General features: G+C 36.5%; 1 protein-coding gene across 6 annotated transcripts in view; it reads left to right on the forward strand.

The window, feature by feature from the left end:
- The window catches only part of LOC116862475 (AT-rich interactive domain-containing protein 4B), a 141,133-nt gene that overhangs the window by 97,505 nt on the left and 15,718 nt on the right, over window positions 1-27,910 (forward strand). For 5 of the 6 annotated variants that reach the window (XM_032849765.1, XM_032849764.1, XM_032849767.1 and 2 more), the window contains exons 17-19: window positions 1,880-2,131; window positions 16,294-16,378; window positions 18,911-19,109. In XM_032849765.1, coding sequence (XP_032705656.1) covers window positions 1,880-2,131; window positions 16,294-16,378; window positions 18,911-19,109 — 536 coding nt within the window. The remainder of the gene's footprint in view (window positions 1-1,879; window positions 2,132-16,293; window positions 16,379-18,910; window positions 19,110-27,910) is intronic. The other variant, XM_032849766.1, reaches the window with a different exon arrangement.

Consider the following 27,910-nt stretch of genomic DNA (forward strand, 5'->3'; position numbering starts at 1 on the left):
GCATTTCCACTTGTGCTCAGTGCACTGTATAAGACCTAGTTTAGAGTTCGTTGTCATTTAAAAAATCTTAGATGTTTTATTCTGCATCTCTCTTTTCCCAATATATGATGATTCTGAGGTACATGGTAAATCTCTTCAGTGCATAGTAAATTTCTTCTTTTGTTGTGGCCACTAGAATACACTTCCTTTTCTCCCTGATATGCAGAGATATAAGCTTATGATTTAAACAAGTAATATTCTTCCCCCAAAAATGTCTTCAGCATTTTAACTTTTATATATTAACATTTATTTATTTAAAATTGTTAATAATAGTGTATCATCCATAATACCCTTTATAGTAATTTTCTAGATATTTTAGCCTTGCTAGTAATTATTTTTTCATTCTAGACATGTTAATGTATTTTTAATAATAGAGTTCCTATTTTTTAAATCTCCGATTATAGCTTGTTTTGTTTAGGTCTTAATTGTTAAGTACCTATTCATTTGAATATGAATGAGTCTTTAAAAATAGAAATAATTCTTGAGATTCTGTAGACTTTGTGATGTATTTCAGAGAAAATTGTTGGATTTGTTACTTTTGTAAATTTAGACTCAATTTCACAAGACTGCTAGGTTTCCCTTCATCCTTCCTCCCTCACTATGTAGAAGGAAAGAGGTAGGAGAATAAAAAATCCTTATAGTGTTGCTTGTATTACTGTAGATTATTTTTGTTGCTTCTATAACTGCATAATCAGGAGTGATAATAAAGTATGTTATTGCTAAAAACTTTGCATAGAAGAATATAAAACAGATTCTCAGTGGAGAAAGCTTCTTACATAAATATTATATTCATCAACTTTTAAAGCATAATTACTTAGCTGTCTTGTAGTTCTGTTTTATGATCTTTGTCAGCTCTTAAGTGATGGTTTCTTTTTGAGAGAAAAATTGTTGTAAAAAGTATAGACAGTTTTTATACTGTACAGCAGCAGATAAAAACTTAGAAGTAAATATAGTCGAATTTCATATTGAAGTTTTAAAAAAAAATAAATCTAGTGTTTGGAAAGATTGATAATTTAAGATTTTCTCCAACTTGTTTAATACAGATTTGTGGCTGAATGCAAACGCTCAGTTTTAAAAAGTGCACAATATTGAGAAGATCGAAATGGTTGCAGTGCTGCTTCTAGATTTGACTTTTAGTTTCGTATTACTTGGAGTTGGCCTCATATACATATTTCATTGGAACTTCAAAGTTGAAAGAATTGGTAGAAGACTTTCAGTAAATATACAGTAAAGAAAACAGAAATTGTAGCAAAGTTAGAAGAGTAGAAAGAAAAAACTTGATGTGATATTGATGTGAAATTAGTCAAATATTCCTGTGAAAGGTAAAATAATTCAGTTAGCATAACTTTTGAAATTTTGGTTGGATCACCTTTTGAACTCAGTAAGACTAGCTGTTGGCTAGTAAAAGTTTTTGTCTTAAACATCCTGAGGCTGGAAATACTTGAATAGAAAATCATTTTTAGTCTGAAAATGGCTGCGAGGTGTAATGATTTTTGTTTTTGTCAATACTTTTGTATAAAACATTTTTAAAATAAAACATGAAAAAGTTGTTATAGTCGACTTTACTAGTTTCTTATACAACTTCTGTTCTTCTGGCTGTTGGAAATTTTCTTTTAACGCATTTTTCAATCTTCATTTTCTCTACATGTATCCTTCTGTAACCATGGTCATCTTAAACAGTTTTAGTTTTTAACGTTACGTTGAAACTCAGAATTTCATACACATGGAACCTGCTGTTCCCGGAGCAGTCACAGCCACGATTTTTATCATTTTATGTGGTTTGGAACTGAAAAGCTTATGAGGTGTCTTTTATTAACTGCAATTTTTTAAACCTTTCAAGAGATGAAACGAATAAAGAGGAAGATGAAGATGATGAAGAAGCAGAAGAGGAGGAGGAGGAGGAGGAAGAGGAGGAAGAGGAGGATGACGACAACGAGGAAGAGGAGTTTGAATGCTATCCGCCAGGCATGAAAGTCCAAGTGCGGTATGGACGAGGGAAAAATCAAAAAATGTATGAAGCTAGTATTAAAGATTCTGATGTCGAAGGTGGAGAGGTCCTTTACTTGGTGCATTACTGCGGATGGAATGTGAGGTAACTTGAGTTTTAGCTAGTGATTACTACCTAAAAACACTTATAAAATAATTTTCTATTTTAAAATTGAATTAACGAATTACAGACTTGTCAGTATTCGAATTGAGGTCATAGTACCATAAAAAAAATGTAGATTTTAGCATGTACGTGCCTCATGTAGTGACTTCCTACTCAACTGTTTTTAATACTTAGACGATATTCTTAGTGTCTAGAAGACCGAAATCTGTACAGTTGATTTTTATGTTATACATGTAGATTAACAGAAGCAACATTGGTGAAATGATAGAAAAATCTTTTTTTTAAGTTAAAAGACTTTTGAGCTTCTTGATGTCTGCAAGTTAACTACCAGGCTTCTTGCTCTCTTGCATTTACAACTACATTGCCACAATAACCTCTTCTTTGCAATCTTAAGTCATCACATTTCTTTCCTTCAGTAGGCAGGGATTTTAAAGTTGCAATTTCTTCAGAAGCTGTCGCCATTTTAAGAGGGCCTCTGTTTCCTCGTTAACAGCTCTTGAGTTACAGCCTTCTTCAGAAGCCCCAGAACTGTGTCTGTTTGAGACAATATGGAGGAAGTGTAAGCGAGTTGGCTTGACTAAAATATAGAGTGCTTTCTGACTGCTGCTAACCCTAGGGGGAAGAAAGGCAAGACTAAGGTTTGGTTTTAGGTTGTGTTCAATGACTTAAGTTCTTTTCTTACACAAGTTTTCTTTGGTTTATCCAGAGAGATTTTGTATTTGAATTTTATTCCAAATTGGCAAGCCTGTTTTAGGATCTGGTCATTTAGGAATTTTTTTAAGAAAAATTTAATTCCTTTTGGAATATTTGATATTATGTTTGAAATACAGCCTATGCTATGGTAGGGTCGTTGCCCTTGAACAGTTTATCATAGAAATTTTAAGTGGTGGTTTGATGGTGTACGTAGTATCTTCAAGGAGGAATATAGTTCCTGTGCTTTTTATTTAAATTGTATTCTGTGATTTGGAGAGTAATTAAGAAAACATACTCTCAAATGCTGTTTCCTAAAAAAACAACTGTGCAGTCTCTTTTTCTTCAGAGTCCATTTTGTGCCATCCTGTTGTGGCAATAGGAAACTCTAGGAAGCATGGCTAATCTGATTACCTTTCCTATTTAGAGAAAAGTACAGTTCTGATCCATTCTGAAGCTTGGAAGAAAATAACAATTTAAGTCATAAGGAAATGTTCAGAAGTTTTGTTTGGGACCCATTCTTTATTATTTCTGACTAGCAAGATAAAGTTTTAGATTTTAAGAATGCTGCTGTCTTAAGTGTTGTCCTGAAACATAAGCTTTTCCAGGGAATCAGTTTCAACATCATGTGTAATTTATCCTTTTCTCTGTTGGCTCTTACGCTACCTCTGTGGTGCATGATTTTCCTCACCTGCAGGGCTGGCTGTTAAATAGATCATGTTCAAAGGAAGATGCTTGAGATCTGATATTGCTGCTGTAGGAATATTTTGCCCAGTCTTTGATATTTAATCATTTTGATCTTACTAAATGATCTTATTAATATAAATGTAGAGGGAGTTCCGTTTATGCCTAGGATGTAACTGTAAATGTTGACTATGTTAGCTTAAAATTAGGAAGGAAAAAATTGAATCAGGAAAAATTAATAATTACTGAGTAATGCTCACAGGATAGATAAGAGCCACATCCTCTTTTACTGCTCCTTGAGTTCTTCAGTCCTAGTTATTCTGCTGGCTTATATAATGAGGCAGTTTTTCTAGTGGCCTTTATATTAAATGCTTTAAATTTTGTGGCAGGTAGAATTTAGGTGTTCTCCAACTTGCAGTATTATCAGGGCTTGATTATTTTCTATTATCTCATTAAACGGAAAGGAGGCTTATAAGTGAAAGAATTAAAACATTCATAAAATTATTCTGCAAAGAAGATCTACAACTTCCTGTTTGTTAAGAAAATACAGACTAAAGGCAAGAGTTATCTTTTCCTAGGAACACTTGAATTTTAGAGGGTAGAAAGGGAATGTTGGTATTTTAGCTTTGAAACTGGTCGGGGGTTGGGTAGGGTCAGGGAAGACTTTGAATTGAGGCCTTCAAGTTTTTGATAACATAGAAAAGAAAATGAGACCTAGTTCAACAAGACAAGCTTATGTTACTGAGAAGGATGCCATCTACTCCTCACACCTCAAGCGTTTGTATGGTCTGAACTTTCAAAAGAAGAAAACTAACCAACTTGATGAAGACCTGTAGAGTGGATCTCTCCACCCTCCAGCATCATAGAGAAAACTGTACTTCTGTATATTAGCAGTTAATTTTCTTTGAGTCAGTAGAACAGTACTCCTGTTTCCCTCCGAAGCTGATCTAATGGGGACTGCAACAAATGCTCACCACTTCTACAACGAATTTCCTATTATTTCGGTGATCTTCAACTTGATCTTTGAATTTACACTTAAGAGACATGAAATTAGAAATGAAGATTTATGCACGAAAGTTCATGAAAATAGTTTTATCTTCAGTGGCAGTCATTTAGGAAATTTTATATGAAGCTATTTATGTGAGTTTTGTTTGATCTGAAAGGTCACTCTCCAGTGAAGTAATTTTTCTAAAAGAAAATAAAAGTATCTGTCTTAGTTTAAAAAAATACTGTTTTCTGGTAATTTCTACATTTTTCCTTTTTTCTAAAGTTCTGTGTAAACCTTTATATTGATATTTTTATTTGTACCCCTCTTTCACAATTGAAAATGTTAATTTTTGCTATACAAAGGATAGTGTTTGAGCCAATTTGTTTTTTACTTCCACAATGGAAAAAAAAGACACATTTTTACAGGCTTGCACCCAGTTTTCTGGAAATTAGCCAGAGCTCTGGATCTTAAACTGCATACTGGCTTGTAGATGGTATGATACTGCTACAGAATTTTTCAGATGAGGTGGTCATGTATCAGACAAGTGTCTGATACAAGTTGATTTGGCTAGGCTGCCACATGCTTGGGGAAAAGTCAGTGCTTTTTTATAAATTGCTTTTAACTCTTCTAAAAATAGCATCCAATCTAGAAAAATGTCAAAGTATATAAAAGTAGAAAGACAACTATTTTAATATTGTAGTATGTTTTCTTTTAGTCTTTAAAAAGACAGAGCTCATATGTTTTTAAAAACTATAATCATACTTCAGTAATTTTTAGTAGTAGCCATTCTTGTTTGTTTTCTCTTAGTGATGTTAATATTTTATAGAAGTTTTTAGTACTATTAGCTAATTGATCCCTTTCATTCTCAAGTTTCTAAGTCATGGCATAAACGTGGGAGTGATTTTTGAAAATGAAGTTACACTTTGAAATTCAACTGCTGTAATCTCTGTTGCTCGTGTTGGGTTTATCCCGTTTAGTGATATAGCTAAGTGTAATACGGCTATCTAGGCTGCTTGGCTTGGGATTTAAAATCTATCAGTGTTCTGTATTGAGGCTGATTTATTTTTCTCCATTTCTAGTTTGGCTTTCCATAATCAAGGGGTTGGGAATTTGATTTGAGATTTTTTAAATACCGAGATTCATCAACTACATTAAAAAGCCCCAACTAAAAGAGAACAGGAAAAACAACACTAAAATTTCAACTGTTGAACTCCTAAGTAACAAGTTAGTTCTACTCCATATTATAAGCTATAGGAAACTGAAGATAAGATATATTATACTTAAATATTACCTGAAATTAAATGTATTTCATTTAAAAAATATCTTACCTCTCTAAGCAAATTGGCTCCTCCTTTGAGGGAATGGGGGAGGGAGGAACTAGTCAAAAGCTTCCATAAATGGGTTCAGACCCACTTTGTGCTAACATTCAGCTGCTCTTTAACAAACTTAAGTTCAATGTCATGTGCAAAGTACTATACTTGGACTGAAGATAAAAAGAAGTGGTCCCTATTAAGGAACTGATTGTCCAGGCGGGGGACTTACCCCGTCAGGATTTACAAACACCCTCCTTCTTGATGCCCTCAGCACTCCTCTTGTGTTGCCTACCTTCAGTCACTCCTTATCATCATTTCTTTTGACCCCCATGCTCTTGTGTTGCTTTATTGTTCTTCCTGGACAAAACCACAGGAACACTGCTTAAATTTCACGCTCTTACTCCTGGCCTGCATCTGTGCAGCTGATCCTGTCTGGAGAAAACAAACAACCACGCTGACTTCTTTTAAATTCATGAGTATGAACTTTGGGTGGCCATGATATGTTTCGCTTCCATTCACTCCCTCCTTTTCTCCGAAGACTGTTTCATACTGTTTCTTATCTCCTCACATGCCCGGCATCTCTTCCCCACCCTCACTTTCAGTTGGTTTACTTTAAACCTTGTGAAAAACTGAAGTGAGAGGAGAGTTTTGTGAACTTCCACATCTGCCTCCTTACCTGCATCTGCTGCTGCATTCTGTCTCTCTCCCTCTTTAGTCATCTTTGAAAACAAGCGTGCTGCTGTGTCAAGCCGTTCTTCTGTCATGCCTGCTTTCCTAAGTCAGAGACATGGGCCTAGAAATTCTCCCTTTTTTCCTCTCTCTTTTGTCAGTTTCTCACTCTGTCTTGAATCATCCACATCTGGACCTGCAGTGGTTTTTCCCATCTCAAAACTCACTTGAGCTTTATCTGCTTTTCTTGCTGTGCTCATTTCCATCCAGCAAAACTCTGAGCTTACACTTATCACCCAGTGTCTCTCCTGTTGTTTTGTGTAAAGCCAACACCACTAAGGCTTTTGCCCCATCACACCTCCCTGTCACGACTGACCCCATCTAGCTGAACTCCATCCTTATTTCTTGACCTCTTGTTACTTGCCTTGTCAGTGGTATTTGAGCCAGCCGATCCTTCCTTCCATGATAATTTTCACTTGTGTGCCAGCTGCAGCAGCACCAACTGTTTTTCTTGTTTATTTTCCTTTTCTCCCATTCCTCAGTTATCCTCTTTTGTCTCTTCTTGTCTTTGTGTGTTTTCTTCTTTACAGTCGTGCTCTTCTTTTATCTTTCTGATATCCATTTTAACTTCTTTTACTTTCCATTCCTATTTTTCTAGCTCTAATTTGAGACACTTTTCTGATACTGAATTTTTCCAAATTATTTTTTTGGAGTCAAGGGGATTTGACCTTCTGGAATATAGCTTACACCTAGGACCATGGGTAAAAAAAATTTTTTTTTAATTGTTCAAGCTTTCTACATCAGGACATTATTTTCCAATACAAAAGTGCATTTAGGGGCACGTGGGTGGCTCAGTTGGTTAAGCGGCTGTCTTCAGCTCAGGTGATCCTGGAGTCCCAGGATCAAGTCCTGCATTGGGCTCCCTACTCTGTGGGGAATCTGCTTCTCCCTCTGACCTCTCCCCTCTCATTCTCGGTCTCTCAAATAAATAGATAAAACCTTAAAAAAAAAAAAGCAAAAACAAAAGTGCATTTAGCTTTAAAACATGAAAAAAAAAATCCCCATTCCATATTCATTCCATGAATATCCCTTACCACATCTAGAAAAGTACGTGTCTGCATTTGGTAAGTAGGAAACAAATACTGAACTAAATTGGACCTCCTGGATATGAAATAGAAGTAGAATAGAAAGTAAAGTCTATATAAAAGGGACAAGTCTATAAAAATGGCACCTGTAGAATACAGAGACTGATGGGAGATTGGAACAGCTGTGGCCTGGCTCTCCATTGGAGCCTCTTGATGCTTTTTATGTGATAACTCTTTAACTTTCTGAGGAACTGTCTCAACTATTTTCCACAAAGGCTACACCATTTTACATTCTTACCAGAATTGTATTGGGGTTCTGGTTTCTCCATGTCCTCACCAACATTTTATTATTTTCTGTTTTTAAAAAAAGGTTTATTATAGCCAACCTAGCGGGTATCTCATTTGGTTTTGATTTGTATGTTTATAGTGACTAGTGATGTTGGGCATCTTTTCATGTCCTTATTGGCTATTTGTATGTCTTCCTCAAGGAAATGTCTGTTTAAGCCCTTTGCGCATTTTTGAATTGTTTTTGTTGTTGAGTGGTAGGAGTTATTCATGTGTTCTGTATATTAATCCCTCCTCAAATAAATAATTTGCAGATATTTTCTCCCATTCTTTGAACCCGCAGAATTGTCTTTTCACTCTCTTGATAGTGTCTTGATGTACAATAGTTTTAAAATTTGATAAAATCCAAATATATCTATTTTTTCTTTGTTGTCCATGCTTTTGGTGCTGTATTGTAGAAAATATCACCAAATCCAGGGTAGTGAAAATTTCCCCATGTTTTCTTTTAAGAATTTAGGAAAATTCTTCTTTTAAGAACAAATTTAAGAATTTGTTTTAGCTCTAATACCAAAGTTTTTTTTTTTTTTTTACCAATTTTGAGTTAATTTTTATATGTAAATATGGTAGTCAGTTCTTCTTTGTGATCTTTTTTTGTCATATGAAGAGCCCATCTCCTAATTAGTAGCCAAAATGGGGTTGAGGATGAGAGGCTAGAATGAATCTGATTGGAAACACTCCCGCTCTGTGACTTTCCTTCTCTGTCTCCTTTTGTCCCTTTAAGAATTTTTATGTCACTTCAGCTTAATTTCTCTGTTCCTTCTATCTGCAGAATGTTCTACATCCTTACTTTTTTGTTCTTTTACTTCCGTGTAATCTGATCCTTGCCTTACTTCCATTGTGCATGCCGTTGGACTTAGGAATGTTGACAGAAGAGTACATATAGAGTTCTGTTCCTGTGCTTCAAAATAATTCTTCTGGTAATGATAGAAAGAAAAGCAAAGTACTCTAGGAACTTGTCTGCTTTATTGCTATAGTGTGGAAGTTAAAAAACTACAAATGAAGACGATCTGACAGTGGTTTCCAAGTTAGTATCTACAGACTTGTTTTAGAGGATAGGGAGTCTTTTTTTTTTTTTTTTTTAAGATTTTATTTATTTATTTGAAGGAGAGAGATCACAAGTAGGCAGAGAGGCAGAGGAGGGGGGAAAGCAGGCTCCCTGCTGAGCAGAGAGTCTGATGCGGGGCTCAATCCCAGGAACCCTGATCATGACCTGAGCTGAAAGCAGAGGCTTAACCCACTGAGCCATCCAGGAGCTCTGAGAATAGGGAGTCTTTTTGACCAAGACTTCCAATTCCATTTGCATGTTTTTCCTCTTGTGTCCCGTTCTTTTTTTCTTCATACCTCACTGTCATGTTTTCCAAACTCTCAACTTCCTCAGCCCTCTGTCACAGTCTCTCAGCTTACTTACTTTTTAGGATGGAAAACATACTAAAATTAAAAATAATCTGGTAGTCAAAGGACTGTGTTACCACTCATGTGAAAAATTCTTGTGCAGTATGAAGACGCTTTGTATTAGACAGTCCTGTCTGTAGAGACATATAGTGAATGAAGTGAACATAATAATTTGTACTTTAAAAATAAGACTTTTGAGTTGAGTAGTTTTTCAGTGCAAGTGAATATAAATATTTCCTTCATAAGCAAAGATGAGTAACTTAGTTCTTTTTGCACTCAGATGGGCTTTCTTTCTTTGTATTTATTTAAGATTGTTTGCTAAATTGAACCTGTTCCATTCAGTAGTTTTTGTAGGTTGGCAGGTACATTTAATGTAAAACGTAAACGTGGACCTGTTCATTTGGTGGTTTTGTAGATAGTTAGGTTCATCGGTATATTTGTCTAACTGTGCATAGATACCAATCCCCTGAACTTATCAAATGTTAATGAAGTAAGCTTTTCAGGTACTTTTAAGTCAATATCTGCGTCACAAAATACAGTGAATGCCTCAGTTGTTAACCATTTGCAGTGATCTCTATAAATGAGCCTGGTACAATGCTTTGTGATGTGTTCTTAACATTACATATTACCTCTGCCTAAAGACCTATACCTTTGTTTCATTTTACAGAGTTAAACTCTTCAGGAAAACCAGTTGATATAATTACAAAACCATGTCCAACACCCTGCTTGTGTCAAATATTAAATATGTTTATGCTATATTATCCAAATTATTCTCATTTTGTTATATTCTTTATTATGCTGAGCACCATTCTGTGTCTTTAATGTGGATTTAATATTAAGTGCTATATGAAGTGGAAATATGAAATGTTAATGGCGTGCTTAGAATTTTATTTTTCAATAGTATAATGCTTTATTTTTGTTTCATTATATCTTAACATGACACAAGGCATTAAATTTATGTTCAGTGGGTCTTTTATAAGTTTTGCTTTAGATATTCTCTCATTAAAAATATATGTATAAATTGAGGTTATAGAAAATTCATAAAGTAAGCAAATATTGATTAAATGGATTATAAAATTTTTAATTTAATAGCTGTTGCTGTTTTTCATGTGACTTGGTCTTTTTTCCTATTACAGTGTCATACTTTTTTTTTTCTCAATTTTTTTTACTTTAAGAAGGGGGAAAAATTTCTTTCCTTGCTAAGATAGCCTAAATTTCCACTTTAGATGTGAGGTTTTTAAAGTCTTAGTTATATGACATTCATTAACTTTTTATATATAGATAGGTAAGATACAAAGAACATATTGTTCAGCTGTTATTAAATGAGTCTGTCTAATCATTACAGAAAATAAAATACAGATGATTTCAGTGTTTTATCTAAATTAATGGTTGGCTCTTAGTTTTTATATTTTTTGTAATTTGTATACATGTTTCAAATAGTGAGCTTTTTAATATGTCAGCTTGGTTTTGCTTATGAAATTATTTTTTAAATATTTTTATTCTGCATGTAAATTTTTTTTAATCTCTAAGGTTATGTCTTTTGGGGTATGTCTTAATACACGCTGCTAATATTCCTTTGAAAAGTGGTTTGGTTGGGTCATGAAGAACCGAAATCTGAATTGATGTGGGCAACAGAACCATTTTGGTTTCTTACCTGGTTGACTAACATTGTTTTCCGTTTTTATCATTGCCAAGTAATTTCTTAGATGATTTGCCAACACATCCAAACAAAAATCAGAAAGCTGTTTTTCTCTGGTGAGAGCAAGTATGTTATGGTCTCTGAATGGTTCCTTCTGGCTTTGTATGCATATTTTAATTCAACACATTTAAAAAATTCAAATATCTATGTGGCTGCTGCTTTCAGAAGGTTGAGAAGGTTTGTATTGTTACTTCTGTAATTACTACTTGGTGTTGTCTTCTGTTACACGGTAAGCTCCTTGTGGGAAGGAGCGGTGCTGCTTTCGTTCTTGAATACCCAGTGCCTAGTGCAGAATCCATCACATAAATAGTACCTAAGAAGCATTTATCAAATGAATAAGCCCTCATGCATACTTTCATATATGTATATATATATAGTTTCATATAATTTTTTACTTTAGGGATCATCTGGTCCAGCTCCTTCATTCTATATAGGACAGGGAGCAGATGTTTTTAAGTTAAATGAGTTGCTCATGTGTCTTTTCTTTCATGTTTGTTCCATTAGTTGAATGTTAGTAGAGATATTCTCAGGTATGCCATATACATTCTTTGAAAATATCTTCCTTAATATTTTAAATATCTGATGAGATACTTGTCTAGATTTCATCCTTTAATTACAGTAGATTTATTAATCATTGAAAAAGTATGGTCTAATTAGTAACAGACTTAATTTTCTGTTTAGTATTTTTTTAAATTCACTTTTTTTTTAGTATTTGTTTTTCAATATTTGTTTTTATTTATTTTTAAAGTTTTTATTTGAGAGCAAGAGCAAGTGAGAGAGTTCACATGCACACACAAGCAGGGGAGTAGTGGGAGGGGGAGAAATAGGCTCCCTACTGAGTACAGAGGCCAATGAGGGGCTCTGTCCCAGGACCCCAGGACCACAACCTGAGCCAAAGGCAGATGCTCAGCCACCCAGGTGTGCCTCAATATTTGTTTTTAAATGGAAGAATTTAGTAATCTTTTCATTGTGCCCTGGCAAACTATATTTCCTTTTCTCACACAGGGGCCAATTACTGGCTTGTGATCATAATTTCTAAAGGTAATGTCCAATTTAAGGCAGGACAGTTTTTATCAATAATCCAAACTGCCTGGCTTGCTTCAGCACTCTCTTATTGCTTGGATCCAAAGCTGCAAGTCATTTTGTTTGTAAGCCCACTGCTTAGCTTGCATTGTCTCCTGGTTCTCAGACTACATGACCACTAAACATGACAACTGACAGCAACAGGCCCACTAACCTTGAAGAGTGATCTAGGTATTTAATGAGAAAAAGTGGTTTCCCTGAAGCCTGAAGGCATGTTCCCCTAAGTAACTGTTAAGGAGTGCTCTTCCTATGCAGTGGAGAGACCCCATCAAAATATGCCCTTGATTCCCTCTGTGGTACTTAAAGCAGAATTGAGAACATTGGAGAGTCCCTGACTGTCACAGCCAAGCGAAGGACGGCATGCCTCTGTATTTGAGGATATGTGAGAAAAGGACTAGAAACGTTTTCAAATTAAAAAAAAAAAACAAAACTGTATTGCATTGAGTTATTAAGATTCTTATGTTCTTTAAGAATGTATTTTGAAGCATGAATGGATATCTTACTTAATATGTTACTCTAAGGAGAAATTGAGAACTAGTTTATGGTATTCTTTTTCTTAGCTGCAATTTTCTGCTCTTTGCCACTTCCAGTAATTTTGGTTTTTATGGTATTCAAGATAGTTGGATTTGAGCTGAATTTTCTCATTTTCTGTCTTCATTGATTACTTTCTTACTATGCCCACAGTGATTGTATGGTCTCTTTAATATAAAATACACTGTATTAAAAGTCAACGTTTATATAGAATGAACAGCATCAATTTCTTGTAGTTCTGAACTAGATTCCCTTCATTCAAGTGTTTATTCTTGGCATTTGATAGGGAGTCAGAGATCTTGACCCACTAATATTGCCTCCTTTATTTAAATTACCTGGCACTAGGAAAGTCAAAATTAAATTGGCCTACTTCTTTCTTTTATATGAGTTAGTGTCTGTAGGAAAAGTTTTGGTATTGTTTTGTTTTGGGCACCAGTTTTTGTTTTTCTCCCACATGAACTTTCGTGTCTCTCCTTTCTGTTCTTTGAAAGTACTCTGTAAAGAAAATGGAACACTTGCATGACACTCTGAGTAATTGCATAAAGGGAAGGAACATTAATTATTTTTAAAATACAGTGATCAGTTAACAGCTCTCAGTTTATTCTCTAATCTTTGTTCCTTGTAAGAGTAATCAAAAACTAAAATGCTATTTAGAACCTCATTAAGTTTTGAAATATTTGTCTGGGTTAATGTTTGTGTCAATGATCTCAACTTTATTTGGTAAGGGCATTTATAATCTGAAAGCTCTCTCTTAATCAAAATTCTCATGTTGTTTTCAGTTCTCCCTCATCACAGGTTGTGTATTCTTAATGTGGCTTTTCTATCTGCTGATCTACTATTCTTTTCTCTCTTCTTACTCTGGATAGGACCTGCCATCCATGCCCTCTACCTTTATTCTGGTATTGACCAGAATGTCTTAAGAGGCAGTCCCTTACCCATTTTTCTCTAACTCCCTACCTCGTGCTTTTTTGGCAAATCTATTGGTCGCAGAGTCCGTTTACTTCATGGTTTGAGTTTTCTTAATCTGTGAAGTAAATTCATTGATAGATTTTTAAGGCATGTTCTAGTTCTAAAGGTTATTAATTATAATAACAATAAAAGTATTGTGTCACTACATTTTATTAAAAATAGAGAATAAGTCTGGCCGAGAAAAGAACAAATCTAAAAGAATAGTGTCAGAACAGGGTAATACCTAAACAAGCAAAAAACACTGAGAAATTAGAACAGAAAGAGGCAAATAATACAGGAGTAATAATATTAACTAATATTTATAGGACTGTAAGTTACCATGTACAAAGTACCTATTATTTCAATAGGAAACATATTTAAAGAATTTTCCAAGGCATCTCTTAAAACCATACAGAATATTCATTATTTTAAAACAAAACTGTCATCCAAGATAGTAAGACCATAGTGTTTAAATACTGTTATTCCAGTATTTTAGAAGTGTGTATAGTTCCTTTCATCTAATTCCAGAATTTGTCTTTTTTCTTTTCTGCTTGGTCCAATGCTCTTTACACATTCCACAGTCACTACTTTAAGTTCTTCTGATAGCCAGTCCTCTTATAGGACTCTTCAGAAAATGGTGACCAGATAGCGTATGTACACTGGTGGAGCTTAGGCTGTGGGCGTCGTCCTGCACCAAGGCAGCAGCTGTTACTTTATTGATGTGTATGTTTCTTCTACGTTGTTCCTAAGAGAATATCCATTCTCTGTGACTCATAAATCTTTGTCCCTCATGATGAACATTTCAGCTATGGAGGCAGTAACTGTTTTTGGTTTTGTTTTGTTTTTTTTTGCTTATTTGATGTATTTGACAAGTATAGAATATCATGGTGATGATCTTAAGTTACAACTACTGTTTTGCCCTAATTTGAAATATAATTCATGCCAAAAACCGAATTGAATAGTAAAAATGTGTGATATTACGAACTAGCTACGTAACAGATAGTTTTGAGTAAAGAAAGGTAAAAAATAATATATCCTTGTTTAGTTTACGTTGATGTTAGGTATAAGTAATCATCATGAACTGTCTTCAGTTATCTCATGAGAAGATAGCTTGTTTTGCTTTCTTTTAAACAAAGTACACAGCATTAACTTCCATAACTATATCCAAGTAAGACCCACTTCTAGACATTTACATTCAACTTTGCGAAGGGCAGAGATACTGTATTTTCTCTTCATTTTCCACCTTCATTCCAGTGTTAGAAGGAACTAAATAGCTTTCATCTCAAGCATAATGCAATTTTCAGTATTCATGGGAAAGTTAAAAGTACTGTAAATATTTAGATAGGTGCTACCATGCCAGTATAAGTACCAAAAGGGATGTGTTGAGTAGAATAATACTTGTTTTAAAACTTTTCGAAGTTCTTACTGTTTGATTATTGAAAACTAGATGTGCTGTGCAGTCTTATTTTTTTATTTTTCTTTTTTAAATACAGTCTTATTTGATACAGAATACACTGAGTCTGATGTTGAGAATGGCTTGACCAGGGCCACATAACCAGCCGCAGGGAAGTTCTAGGAAGACTTTCCTAGAGCTCATTCCATTCTTCCTCATTCTCTCTAATTATCGCTGTGGCCCTCAGCAGCTTCCAGCAGATACAGACCTAACCCCTTGCCTGGGGGTTGTGTCCTACGCCCTAGGAAAGCCAGTGTTTGCACCAGCAGTAGCACTTTGTGTGGGAGTTGTTACAGGCATACATTTCAGGCCCACTCCGGAGCAAGAATATACTTTATCAGTCAGGTGATGACCCAGATCATTTAGTGCCTGGTTTGGGGCCTCTATTACTTCATTTAGTACTTCTACTAATGAGGACATTTTCATTTAAAAGCTTATTTTCAGTTCTTCATGTTATGGAGTTAAAAATGCTAGTGAGTTTTCCATTTTCCACAATAAATAATTATATAACTTTTGAACATAAAAAGATGTTAACTCATTTTTAATGTTTCTTCCTTTTAGTTGAGTTTTTACAAAAATAAACTGCCATTCTTTTTTTGCTTTAAACAAATAGATTTATTGCAGTTGGGAGTAAGTTGCACCCTGTGAAACTCAGAGAGATTGTTGGCATTGAGTGGGAAGGCCATCAGAGCTGTTGACTCTTAGCTGTGTGTATATGTAGGAAGCATCTCAGAATATTGAAAAACTTGGCTGAGTAAAGATTTCCTACTATTTTATGAGAAGGGTTTTTTTTTTTCTGTTGATTTTGCATTGTCTGTAAGTTACAATATTATGCCCTTTTATAACACAATGTCATTTAAAACTAGAGCATATTACCTTAGTTTCCTGATATGTCTGGGGGGGAAAAATGGTCTACTTGCTGCTTAAAAGCAAAACAGAGTAAGACAAAAAAAAAAAGGTAGAAAAAATTGTGGTTTCTTTACAATACAAATTTGGTTTCTTTTAGTTATGGTAACAGGGTAAGGGGTGCTAGTTTAGATGTCAAGAGATCTTTCTGGTCTTGGTTCAGCCAGTAGCTGACATTATGTCCTTGGGCAGATCACTTCATCTCTCTTTTTGGACCTTGGTAGCTTTATTCGTTGAACCAGGAAGTTGACGTTTCCTGTTCTAAAATGTTATGATTCTATTTATGAGTTTCTCTTTAATATGGCATAGTTACTTAAGTGATGTTTCATGTACTTAGATGAATTTCTTTTAATTTTAGATATGATGAATGGATTAAAGCGGATAAAATAGTAAGACCTGCTGATAAAAACGTGCCAAAGATAAAACATCGGAAGAAAATAAAGGTAAGTGGTTATTTTGCTAAAAGTGCTTTTTTTGCTACATCATAGCTGTTAAAGAACTTTTCCTCTAAAATATGCATTTTGTGTGTGTGTGTGTGTGTGTGTGTGTTAGTGTTGGTAGAGATAGCAATACTCAAGAGCAGTGAATTTACCAAATGCTAGATCTGGGTATAGTTAGTATTGTCAGCTTATGGAAAGGTCTTTTGGAAACAGTACTGTACTTAGTGATCTTTGAGGCTTGTTTTAATCCTAGCTTTATGTAATCCCACCCAGCCGGGTTTCGCTTACTTATTTCCATCCTTTTTGCCCCTCTCATTTCCAGCTAGGAGCCATAAAATAGTGTGACCGGGAGCCTGGCTTTTAGTCTAATGCCTGTAAACTATTCAGGGGAAGAAAAGGAGGGGGTATCTGAAAGCAGAGGAGAGCTAGTGGCCCCAGATCATGCAAGCTTCCCCCAGAGCAACTGTTCTTTTCTCACTGTAAAATTGGGTCTGTTCTTCAAGTTTCGGTGTAGCAACCCAGGCGCTACAATTAGGGTTTCTCAAACCCCTTTCATCTCCACTTTTGGTCTTTACTGTGAAGTATGGAAATCAGAATATATAGTATTATCTTTAGCTTCTGGAAGGGTTGTGTGCAAGTGGTGTTAAAAAAGCCCATTTCCACAGACAAAGCAAGTTTTAGGAGGGAGTATTTCTCAGGTAGAGGAGGAGGTAGGGATGGGAGAAGTGGTATTAGAATATTGATTCTGAGGGCTCCTGGTTGGCTCAGTGGGTTAGGCCTCTGCCTTTGGCCTAGGTCATGATCTCAGGGTCCTGGGATCGAGGCCCGCATCGGGCTCTCTGCTCAGCAGGGAGCCTGCTTCCCCCTCTCTCTCTACCTGCCTCTCTGCCTACTTGTGATCTCTGTCAAATAAATAAATAAAATCTTTGAAAAAAAAAAATCATTCCTTAGGGAGTTTTTTCCTAAATATTTATTCTCGGTTCATTTCTTGCCCCCTCCCAGGGCGTATATTACAATTCCTGGTCATTAGGGAAGAATCATGTGAATTTTGGAAAAGCTTTCTAGATAATACTCTGATATTACACACCCCTCCCTCACTCTGTCTCATCTGTCTTCTGATAGCCATTGAAAGCCATATTTGAATTCCGAATGGGGTGGACCTTTTCTACCCTAAGAATACAGGATACATTATGGTCTCTGGAATAAAATAATGAAGTAGTGAAAAGGCTAGCAACAGGAGAAAAAATGGAGCAGCACTAATTACTGAAAGGTTGTGTCATTTACCTGCACATCAGGCTTTTCATTGCATTCTGAGAATTAAGCCCAGATGTCTTGAGTGGCTCTCACAGTTGAGCACCTATCACAGTCACCTGGAGGACTTGTTGGAACTCCGATGGCTTGGCTCCATCTCCAGCATTTTTTTTTAAAGATTTTATTTATTTACTTGAAGAGATCACAAGTAGGCAGAGAGGCAGGCAGAGAGGGAGGAGGAAGCAGGCCCCCTGCTGAGCAGAGAGCCCGGTGTGGGCCTCAATCCCAGGACCCTGAGATCATGACCTGAGCCAAAGGCAGAGGCTTTAACCCACTGAGCCACCCAGGTGCCCCCATCCCCAGCATTTTTGATTCACTAGATCTGAGGTTGGTTCCGGGAGTTTGCATTTCTAACACATTCCAGTAAGATACTCATGGTGTGGGTCCAGGGACCACACTTGGAGAACTATTACCCCGAAACATCTGTAATATGTCATGAATTATCTTCTCTGCATCCAGAATGATGATACTGATGTGCCGTTTTTGGGAGAAGTGTGAAAGTAGTCCCTGAGATTCCGTAGTCTGTCTCTGTGGTGGGACATCAGAGTTGTCTATTGCTCCGTCACGCTCTGCAGCATCATTTAGGAAGCTTGTCTCAGTGATTTTTCCTATACATTATTTTCAAAACAAATTCAAAAAGCAGGCTCCAGGAAGTATTTTAGTTTGCCTCTCCTCATTTTAGTTGTAAACGGACAGTTTTTTTCGACATGAGGGAGGAAGGTTGCCTTGTGACTTCACTTTTTAAGAGATCATTTGTTTAGAGTTATTCCCAGTGTCAGCTAACTGAAGATGTTTGGAATTTTGTCATTCCCAACCAACATTTTATATTGAAAATGTTACAAGTTTTGAAACTACCAGGTTGAAATTTTTTTTTTTTTAGTGAATATTTAAGCCTTTTGGGTTTTAATTTTGAAGAATTTATAATGTCAGTTATTACCAGTATGTGGTTTGTTAGTCTGAATTGCTTATGGGATCACTAATTTACCTCCACTATTAAAATTTAAATATTAGACAAAAACGTTTTATTTATTCTATAGTATTTGTTTAAAACTTTGGAAAAACATTTTTGGCTGTTTGTGAGGAGCTTCTTATGTTCTTTACTCTTGTATTATTTAATAATATGTAATAACAACTTTGAATTTAAAATGAGTGTTAACATTGCTACTAATAAATGCTTCATGATAAATTTTGGCTAACATGAGATACTTTTTTTTCTTAACCTAGAATAAATTAGACAAAGAAAAAGACAAAGATGAAAAATACTCTCCTAAGAGCTGTAAACTTCGGCGCTTGTCAAAACCGCCTTTCCAGACGAATCCGTCTCCGGAAATGGTATCCAAACTGGATCTCACCGATGCCAAAAACTCTGATACAGCTCATATTAAATCCATAGAAATTACTTCTATCCTTAATGGACTTCAAGGTAAACATAACAAATGTCCTGTTGCACGCAACTCTATGTTTTTAGTTGTTACAAGTCAAATTCTATAAAGCCAATTCATTGTTTTTTAATTGCACCATAATTTTGTTTTTTGTTGTTACTTGAAATAAAATCAGCCATTGATTGATTGGAAATATTTCTATCAGTAGTAGACCTAAAGGTGTCATTAAATTTTATTTACGATTGGGACGCCTGGGTGGCTCAGTTGGTTAAGCGGCTGCCTTCGGCTCAGGTCATGATCCCAGAGTCCTGGGATCGAGTCCCACATCGGGCTCCTTGCTCAGCAGGGAGCCTGCTTCTCCCTCTGCCTCTGCCTGCCACTCTATCTGCCTGTGCTCACTCTCGCTCTCTCTCTCTCTCTCTCTCTGACAAATAAATAAAATCTTAAAAAAAAAAAAAAATTTTTTTTATTTACGATTTATTATTCACCCTACCGTACTGTACTGTGGGTTTTTCAGGTACTGTCCTTCTCCATTGCCAGGTAAAAGCATGGTTTGTCTTATGCAATATTAGACTATATAGTTATATTGAATTTTTTATAAAGAATACCAAACTTTGCTTATCTTGATTACATCTATTCTGATCTTTTTTATGATGGCATTATTGCTTAATACTTAAGGCAGAATGAAGTATAACTATCAAATAATAAAAATGAGGAAGACTGGAGAGGGGATTTAATCAATTTGACTATCAGGGAAAGGGGGAAATATGACCTATTAAATGAAGTACGTTTCTTCATAAAAATATTTGGCATTTCTCATGACTTAAGAGTTTGGATTTTTACACATTTGGAGTATGACAAATTGTTTTATGTCTCTTAGTTTAGATGGTTATTTACATGAACCAGTTTTATAATGCTATAAATATTCTTAAGTTCAGTCTGTAATTTTCTCATGTATCAGATACACAGGTAGTATATAAAAATGTATACATATATATGTAATTTAAAGAATAATATAAATATGATCATTGGTATGTCTACCATAGTGATGAACAAACAGTATTTATTTAAAAGAATTTTGCATTTCTATCCCAGAAGTAATTAATATCCTGACTTTTAAAAAATTTTTTTACAAAGATTTTATTTATTTGAGCAAGTGGGTGAGAGAGAGTGAGAAGAGAGAGTGAGCGCAAGCAAGGGGAGAGGCAAAGGGAGAGGGAGGAGCAGACTCTTTGCTGAGCAGGGAGCCCAATGTGGGCCTCGATCCCAGGAGCCCAGCATCATGACCCAAGTTGAAGGCGGATGCTTACCCAGCTGAGCCACCCAGGCACCCCTAATATCCTGGTTTATCATTCCTTTATTTTTCTATAGAACTAAACATATATGTGTGTGTGTGTGTGTGTGTGTGTATTTAACATACATTTCTGAAGAGCATATTGTTGAGTTTTTTTTAAACTGAGTAGCAAGCATAAGCCTTGCTGTGTGAGAAAAGGCGCTTTTGCACTTAGATGAAAGCTGCCTGAGAATGTTACCTGAATAGAGTCTGTAGGCCGTATTCTTACTTCATATTCAGCTTCTCTGAGAGTTTGCAAAATCATCTCTAAGGAAATTCAGTGGGGCAAGGTCGTAGAGGCATTCTGGGATACATTGAGGCCCTCCATGATCTGAAAATTTGATGTAATTGTAGTGGATCATGAGCAGGAATATGGGAGTAGGAAGCTGCTCTGTATTTTGTGATTTTAGGCCTACCGAAGCCTCTTACATCTTACCTTACAACTCTAGCTTTCAGGTGCAGGTCAGAGCAAAATGTTTCTGCTGGGTAGTCAGCTTTCGACATTCCTTTTGACTGTGTGGGGGGCAAGCTAAACCTATTTAAACTCCTTTCGACCATGTGGGGCTTGATCCCGTCGTAGTGATAGTAGTCCTTCACACTACACTGCTAGAATGGACTGGTTTCCTCCCGCATCTGGTATATGGGTATCTTCCCAGGGAGATCCCATTCTACAGGTCACTCACTCTTCAGAGTACTCCTTGGGATCGTTTTGTTTTGGCATCTCATATCTTTTAACCCTCCTTGAGCATACTCTCATTATTTTGGAACATACTCTCTAGTAACTTTTCAAGAACAAGTGGGTGAGAAGGAAGGTAAGTTTTGAGAGACATGTAAGTCTAAGAAAATCTGTTTTGTGCATGGTTTAGTTGGGTTGAATGTTTTTCCTTCAGTATTTTATTGGTATTGTCTTTTTTTCTTCTAATGTTGTTTCTGTGAAGTCCAGAACTCTTCCAATTACTCATTCTTTCTGTGTGACTTGTTTTATTTGTTTTGTTTTTGTTTCTCGCTTTTTGCTTTTTCTTATCTTTGGAATCTTGAATCTCTGTTTCTAATGTCCTAGAATTTCACAGTGATTATGGCTTATATGGATGTATTTTTATCCACTATCTTGTGTTCTTGCTAGGCTCTTTTCATTCTAGAGACTTGTGCCTTTCTGTTCCACATTCTTTTCTTGAATTATTTTGTTGATTATTTCCTCTTCTGCATTTACTGGTCGTGTCCGCATGTGTGTGTGGTTTTTTTCTTGGCTAGTCATTATATCAATATTGTACTTTCTGTAGTATATTCTATTATGTTTCTCTTTCTGGGGGTGGGCTATTATTAATTATTTTATATTTTTCTTTGATTCCTTTTTTTTTTTTTTTTAAAGATGTATTTATTTGAGAGAAGAGTGTGTGTGCGAGTACACGATCAGGGGGAGGGGCAGTGCGAGAGGGAGATGGGCAGACTCCCTGTTGAGTTGGGAGTCTGATGCAGGGCTCGATCCCAGGACCCTGAGATCTGTACCTCAGCTGAAATCAAGAGTTGGACGCTTAACTGACTGAGCCACCCAGGTGCCTGTTTTCTCTGACTTAGAAATTTTCTCAACTTCATCTTATGATCCTTTTATTGACTATTAATTCACTGCTATAATGCTTAGTGACAGCTGTAGTGCTTTTAATTTTTAGGAGCTCTTTATTTTCTACATGGTCTCGTACCATTTCTGTTCTTTTAAGATGGGTACAACATTTTATCTTTCTGTCTTTGCCCTTTCCAAAGAATATTGTTTGTGTTTGTTCTTCTTTTGCATGGGTACTTACTTCCAATTTGTTTTTTCCTGCTTTATTGTTTTGATCTCTTCCTTATGAAGGACTTTTTCCTTGGCTGTCTTCTCCCGATTAGGAATCTTGAGCACATGGTTGGGACAGGTCAACTTTGAGTTTCACTGTAGGGTATTCTGGAGAGGATTTTTTTGGAGAGGACTACTGTCAGATCTTTAGGTCTTTTTCTTAAACTAGTTGCATTCTAAAGAGAGGAGACTTCTAGTCTAGACTGGAGGGTAAGAGAATGGCTATCCAGTTGAGGAATAAGAAAGGGAGGAGGGGAAATTCTTAGCTTTTTTTCTTTTTTTTTAAGTAGACTCCACACCTAGCATGGAGCCCAACACGGGGCATGAACTTATGACCCTGAGGTCAAGACCTGAGCTAAAATCAAGAGTTGGACACTTAACCAACTGGGCTACCCAGGGGCGCCTTAGCATTTTTAGCTCCCTGACTTCACTGACTTCAGCATCACACCTGTACCTATGCCTTCAATAGTTCTTGGCATTGCCTAGGCCAGGAACTCTGTCTTACCATCTTCAGAGAATAAACTTCCAGAAGAGAAGTTACCTAGCAAGCGGCAGTGGGAGTGAGGATCTAGGAATGTAAATACTTTTTCTCTCAAAAATTTTATTTATTTATTTGAGAGGGAGAGAGAGAGTGAGCCAGAGAGAGAGAGAGAGCACACAAGCCAGGGGGAGGGCAGAGGCAGAGGGAGAAGCAGACTCCTGCTGAGCAGGGAGCTTGACCATGTGGGGCGTGATCCCAGGACCCCAGGATCATAACCTGAGCTGAAGCTAGAGACTTAACTGACTGAGCCACCCAGGCACCCCTAAATACTTTTCAGATAATGTTCACCTAATGCTTCTTATTTTTGGCTGCTTCCTCCAGTTTTCATTTTCATAGGTACCTGGTATAGTTAGTTATCCCTGAGTCTCTGGCAGACTGGTTTTATTCTCAGCCCCATTCACTGCTGACTTGAGAAAAGGGTTGTCTTTCTTGGGTCTGTTTACTCTCATTCATCTGCTTTTTGACTTGCACATTCTGTTGCTGTTCTCATTGTCCCCATTTTTGTTGCTATATTATTTCAGAAATAGTGTTAACATACCATATATATGATATGTGTGTGTAATGTATAATTGTTCATATATTAATATGTTATTATATATTATAATAAATATATATCCCCAAATAACACATATATACGATATGATATTTTATCATTGACACTACAAACCCCACCTTTTGGGGCAGGGCTCTGTATAGTATAATTGATAAATCTTTCTGTATAAGCACATTCATACTATGGAATAGCTGCATCATAATTTGTTTAATTAGCTCTTGATAGGGCACCTGGGTGGCCCAGTAGGGTAAGCATCTGCCTTCAGCCCAGGTCATGTTCCTGGGGTCCTGGGCTCAAGTCCCACATCCATCTCCTTGCTCAGCGGCGAGTCTCCTTCTCCCTCTTCTTCTGCTCCTCCCCACTGCTCATGCTTGCTCTCTCTCAAATAAAATCTTTTAAAAAAGTTTTTGATAAAGATATTTAGATTATTTCGATTATTTTTCCTATTGTGCATAATTCAACAGTGAGCATCACATTGGCATATTTGTAACATTTCAGATACTCTTTTCTTCATATTTTCCCTTTTCTGTGGTAAATTCTAGTTTATCTTAGATTTGGCCATAGCTCAAGTTCAAGACATTTCAGATTCTTTCCAATTAAAAAATGATTGTTGCTGTGAATGCGTGTGTAGATGTAGATGTAGATGTATATTTATTTATTTATTTTATTTTTTAAAAAAGATTTTATTTATTTATTTGACAGAGATCACAAGTAGGCAGAGAGAGAGAGAGAGAGAGGAGGAAGCTCCCTGCTGAGCAGAGAGCCTGATGCGGGGCTTGATCCCAGGACCCTGGGATCATGACCTGAGCCGAAGGCAGAGGCTTTAACCCACTGAGCCACCCAGGCACCCCTAGATATATATTTAAAGAAAATAATGTGAGGGGCACCTGGGTGCCTTGTCATTTAAGCATTCTGCCTTCAGCTCAGGTCATGATCCCAAGGTCCTGGGATGGAACCCTCGATCAGGTTCCCTGCTTGGATTGGAGTCTGCTTTTCCCTCTGCCCCTTACCCTGTGCTCTCCCTCTCTCCCTCTTTCAAATAAATGAATAAAATTTTTTTAAAAAATGTGAGACCACCCAAAAGTGTAGAATGCAGACAGCTAGGAGTCTTTCGCCTTGGTGTGAAATGGGCTGGGAACAGAACAAGAGAGTGGGTGATGGTTGAAATTCTGTGGAGAAATTGAATGTCTCTAAAGAGTACTCTTTTTTTTTTTTTTTTAAGTTTTATTTATTTATTTGACAGACAGAAATGACAAATAGGCAGAGAGGCAGGCAGAGAGAGAGGGGGTAGCAGACTCTCTGCTGAGCAGAGAGCCCGACATGGGGCTCTATCCCAGGATCCTGAGAACATGACCTGAGCTGAAGGCAGAGGCTTAACCCACTGAGCCACCCAGGTGCCCCTCTAGAGAGTACTCTTCCACGTTTTAGTACCAGAGATCCCCTAAGTAAACTAGATCCCTGATGAATCACCAAATGGACAGTTTTTCCGTTAATAAACTCTACCAACACAGTCAAGTTTTAGTAAGTCATCCTTCAGTGTGAGTAATCAAGGAAAGCTCCAGCATAAAAGATTGAAACTAAAACAGAAGAAATGACCCTTGAGGAGAGAGATAATGAAGGTAACAAACATAAACTATTAAATTATCTCTGGTTATTATTAATCTCAGAGAACCTATAAACATCTATAAAACAAGAACAGTATACTGTGAAAAGGGAACAAAGAAGAAGAAAAACTTGGAAATAAAAATTGAAACTATACTTCAATAAAGCATAGTTTAAAGTTGAGGAAAACTTGCAGAAAGTATAAGGAAGCAGTGATGGAAATGTTAGGAGATGAGTGATATCGAGTATTATTCTAGGAATAGTGAAATTAGAGGGGAAGAAATTAACAACCACACACACCACTGTTGTTAGAGTATACTTACATGTTTATATCTTTGTTTTTTTATAATGGGGAGAGAGACACTAGCATTACTGCTAGAATCGGTCAGCCTGAGGAATCAAGAAGCCACGGAAACAGCATGTCTGGTTAAGTGTAACTATAAAAAGCAATTGGATCTTGGAAAACTGAACAAGAAAAAAACTCAGGGTTTTCTTATGAACTGTCTCACAACTATATTATTGATTTGTTGCTTTATACCTCATATCTTAGTGAATATTATTTATTATTATACATATTATATATTATATATCATGCTTATTCTTATGTTCGCTCTCTCGTTAGTGAGTGCTCTATATATACAGTGGTGTAGTCTCCCCACCCCTGTATAAATATTAATCACTAGGGTCATTCTGGAATAATCCTTGGGTGGGTGTAGAAATTACTGAGTAACTAAAAGAAGAAAAATCTGGAGAACTGACTGGAATATTTATTTTTATTTTTTGATGATTTTATTCGTTTATTTGAGAAAATGTGTGTGTGTGAGAGAGAGAGCACCAGCTGGCAGGGTGGGGGTGACATGAGGGAGAGGAAGAAGGGGAAAAGCAGACTCCCCGATGAGCAGTGAGCCAAATGTGGGGCTCAATTCCCAGGATAATGACCTGACCCTGAACTGAAGACAGATGCTTAACCGACTGTACCACCCAGGTACCCCAGGACATTGAATCTTTACATTGAAAGAGCCCATCAGACACCTGAAAAATCAGTGAAGAAGGAGCCATGCCCCAGTGCATTATTATGAAATTTTAAAACACCAGGAATAAAAATCACCACTAAAGATGAAAAGACAAATGACAGTAGAGTTTTTAACACTTACAAGCAAAGTACTTTCAAAATTTTGAAGGGAAGTAATTTTCAACTTGGAGTTCCATACCTGGTTAAACTATCCATAAAACAATGAAGTTTGAGGGTTAGGATGTATTTAGACATGTAGACAAAGAATATCTCCTCTGTGCCTTTTTCAGGAAAGTACTAGATGATGTGCTCCAACATATATGAGAAGAAACCAAGAAGGGGGAAGGAAGATGGGCATTTCACTTAACAATGGGTTTCTGTCAAGAGAAAGCAATGAAGGGAATTCCTAGGATGATGGCTGTTAGAGCAGACCCAGAGAGCCAGCTAGATGGAGTAGAAAGTCTGGCCTTTAGGACAGAAAAATTTGCTGAATAAGGGAACTGGATGGAGTGCTTGACTTTACGGAGCAGTTGAAATAAATGTGAAAAGGTGCACCTGGGTGGCTCAGTTAGTTGAGCATCTGCCTTTGGCTCGGTTCATGAACTCAGGGTCCTGGAATCGAGCCCTGTGTCAGGCTCCCTGCCCAATGGGGAGTCTGCTTCTCCCTCTCCCCCTCCCCTTCCGCTCCTGCTGTCTCGCTGCTTAGTAAATCTTTAAAAAAAGAGAAATAAATGTGAAAGGCCTACAAAAGGAAGACATAACATAGAAAAAAGGACTTTTGGAAACTTGGAAAAATAAATGGCTCTATGAGAAAGGAAGTTTATTAAGTGTGCTACTTCTGCAGTGAACCACATTTATATACATTACAAATAGCATATTTAATTAACTAAAGATAACTATATATAGAAAGTATGGTGGGAAATGGGAGTAATTTTTTTAAAGAATTTAGTTATTTGACAGAGAGATCACAAGTAGGCGGAGAGGCAGGCAGAGAGAGAAGGGGGGGAAGCAGGCTCCCTACTGAGTAGAGAGCCCAGATGTGGGGCTCGATCCCTGAGATCATGACCTGAGCTAAAGACAGAGGCTTACCCCACTGAGCCACCCAGGCGCCCTGGGAAGTGGGAGTATTAATAAGAATTAATAAGAAAACATCCTCACTGCTCAGTGCAGGCTAAACTTCTAATTAAACAAATAGTTACTGTTACCATCTTTTAATAATATACTATCCGAAAAAATAGAATTGAGACTTTGTAGGCTGAGGGAGAAAGGAAAGGAGCTATTGGTTCTCTAGTGTGAGTGTACATTTGTTTGTAGTCATAGACACACTGCTTTGATATCAGTTTAAAAAATTCTGTTATACAGAAAAGTTTAAATGTTTTTAATTGTTATAATTGTGTCAGTTATTCTTTACTTTTAGGAAACTTAGCTAAAGAACATGTATAGTTTTGTAATTACAGTTCTAAATTCTGGAGTCAAATGACTTCAGTTTGGATTTCATCTTGACTTTTACTAGCTCTTTGGCTTGGCTTACCTCTCTAAATCCCAGTCTCCTAAACTATAAAATGGGATTAATAATAACATGCCCCTCATAGGGTTGTTGTGAAGAATCAGACAATCTATACAAAGCATATCAAAGCGTCTGGCATGTAGCATTTTCTCAGTAAATGTTATATTAAAGTCATAGCAAAGGCAATTATTATTTTTAAAGATTTATTTGTTTATTTTGAGACAGTGCATGCAAGTGGTGGGGAGGGGCAGAGGGAGAGGGATAGAGTCCAGCTGACTCCCTGCTGAGTGTGGAGCCCAACGATATAGGGCTCCAGCCCAGGGCCTGTGACATCATGACCTGAATCGAAACCAAGAGTTGGACACTCAACTAACTGAGCCCAAGCCCCCTGGCAATTATTTTTTATACTTAATTGAATTCATTTACTAAAATCAATTTTTAAGAAATAAATTTAGGGGCATCTGGG

This window comes from Lontra canadensis, unplaced genomic scaffold (genome assembly GCF_010015895.1).
Source record: "Lontra canadensis isolate GAN:19392208 unplaced genomic scaffold, GSC_riverotter_1.0 scaffold247, whole genome shotgun sequence".
In the NCBI taxonomy this organism is placed as follows: Eukaryota; Metazoa; Chordata; class Mammalia; order Carnivora; family Mustelidae; genus Lontra; species Lontra canadensis.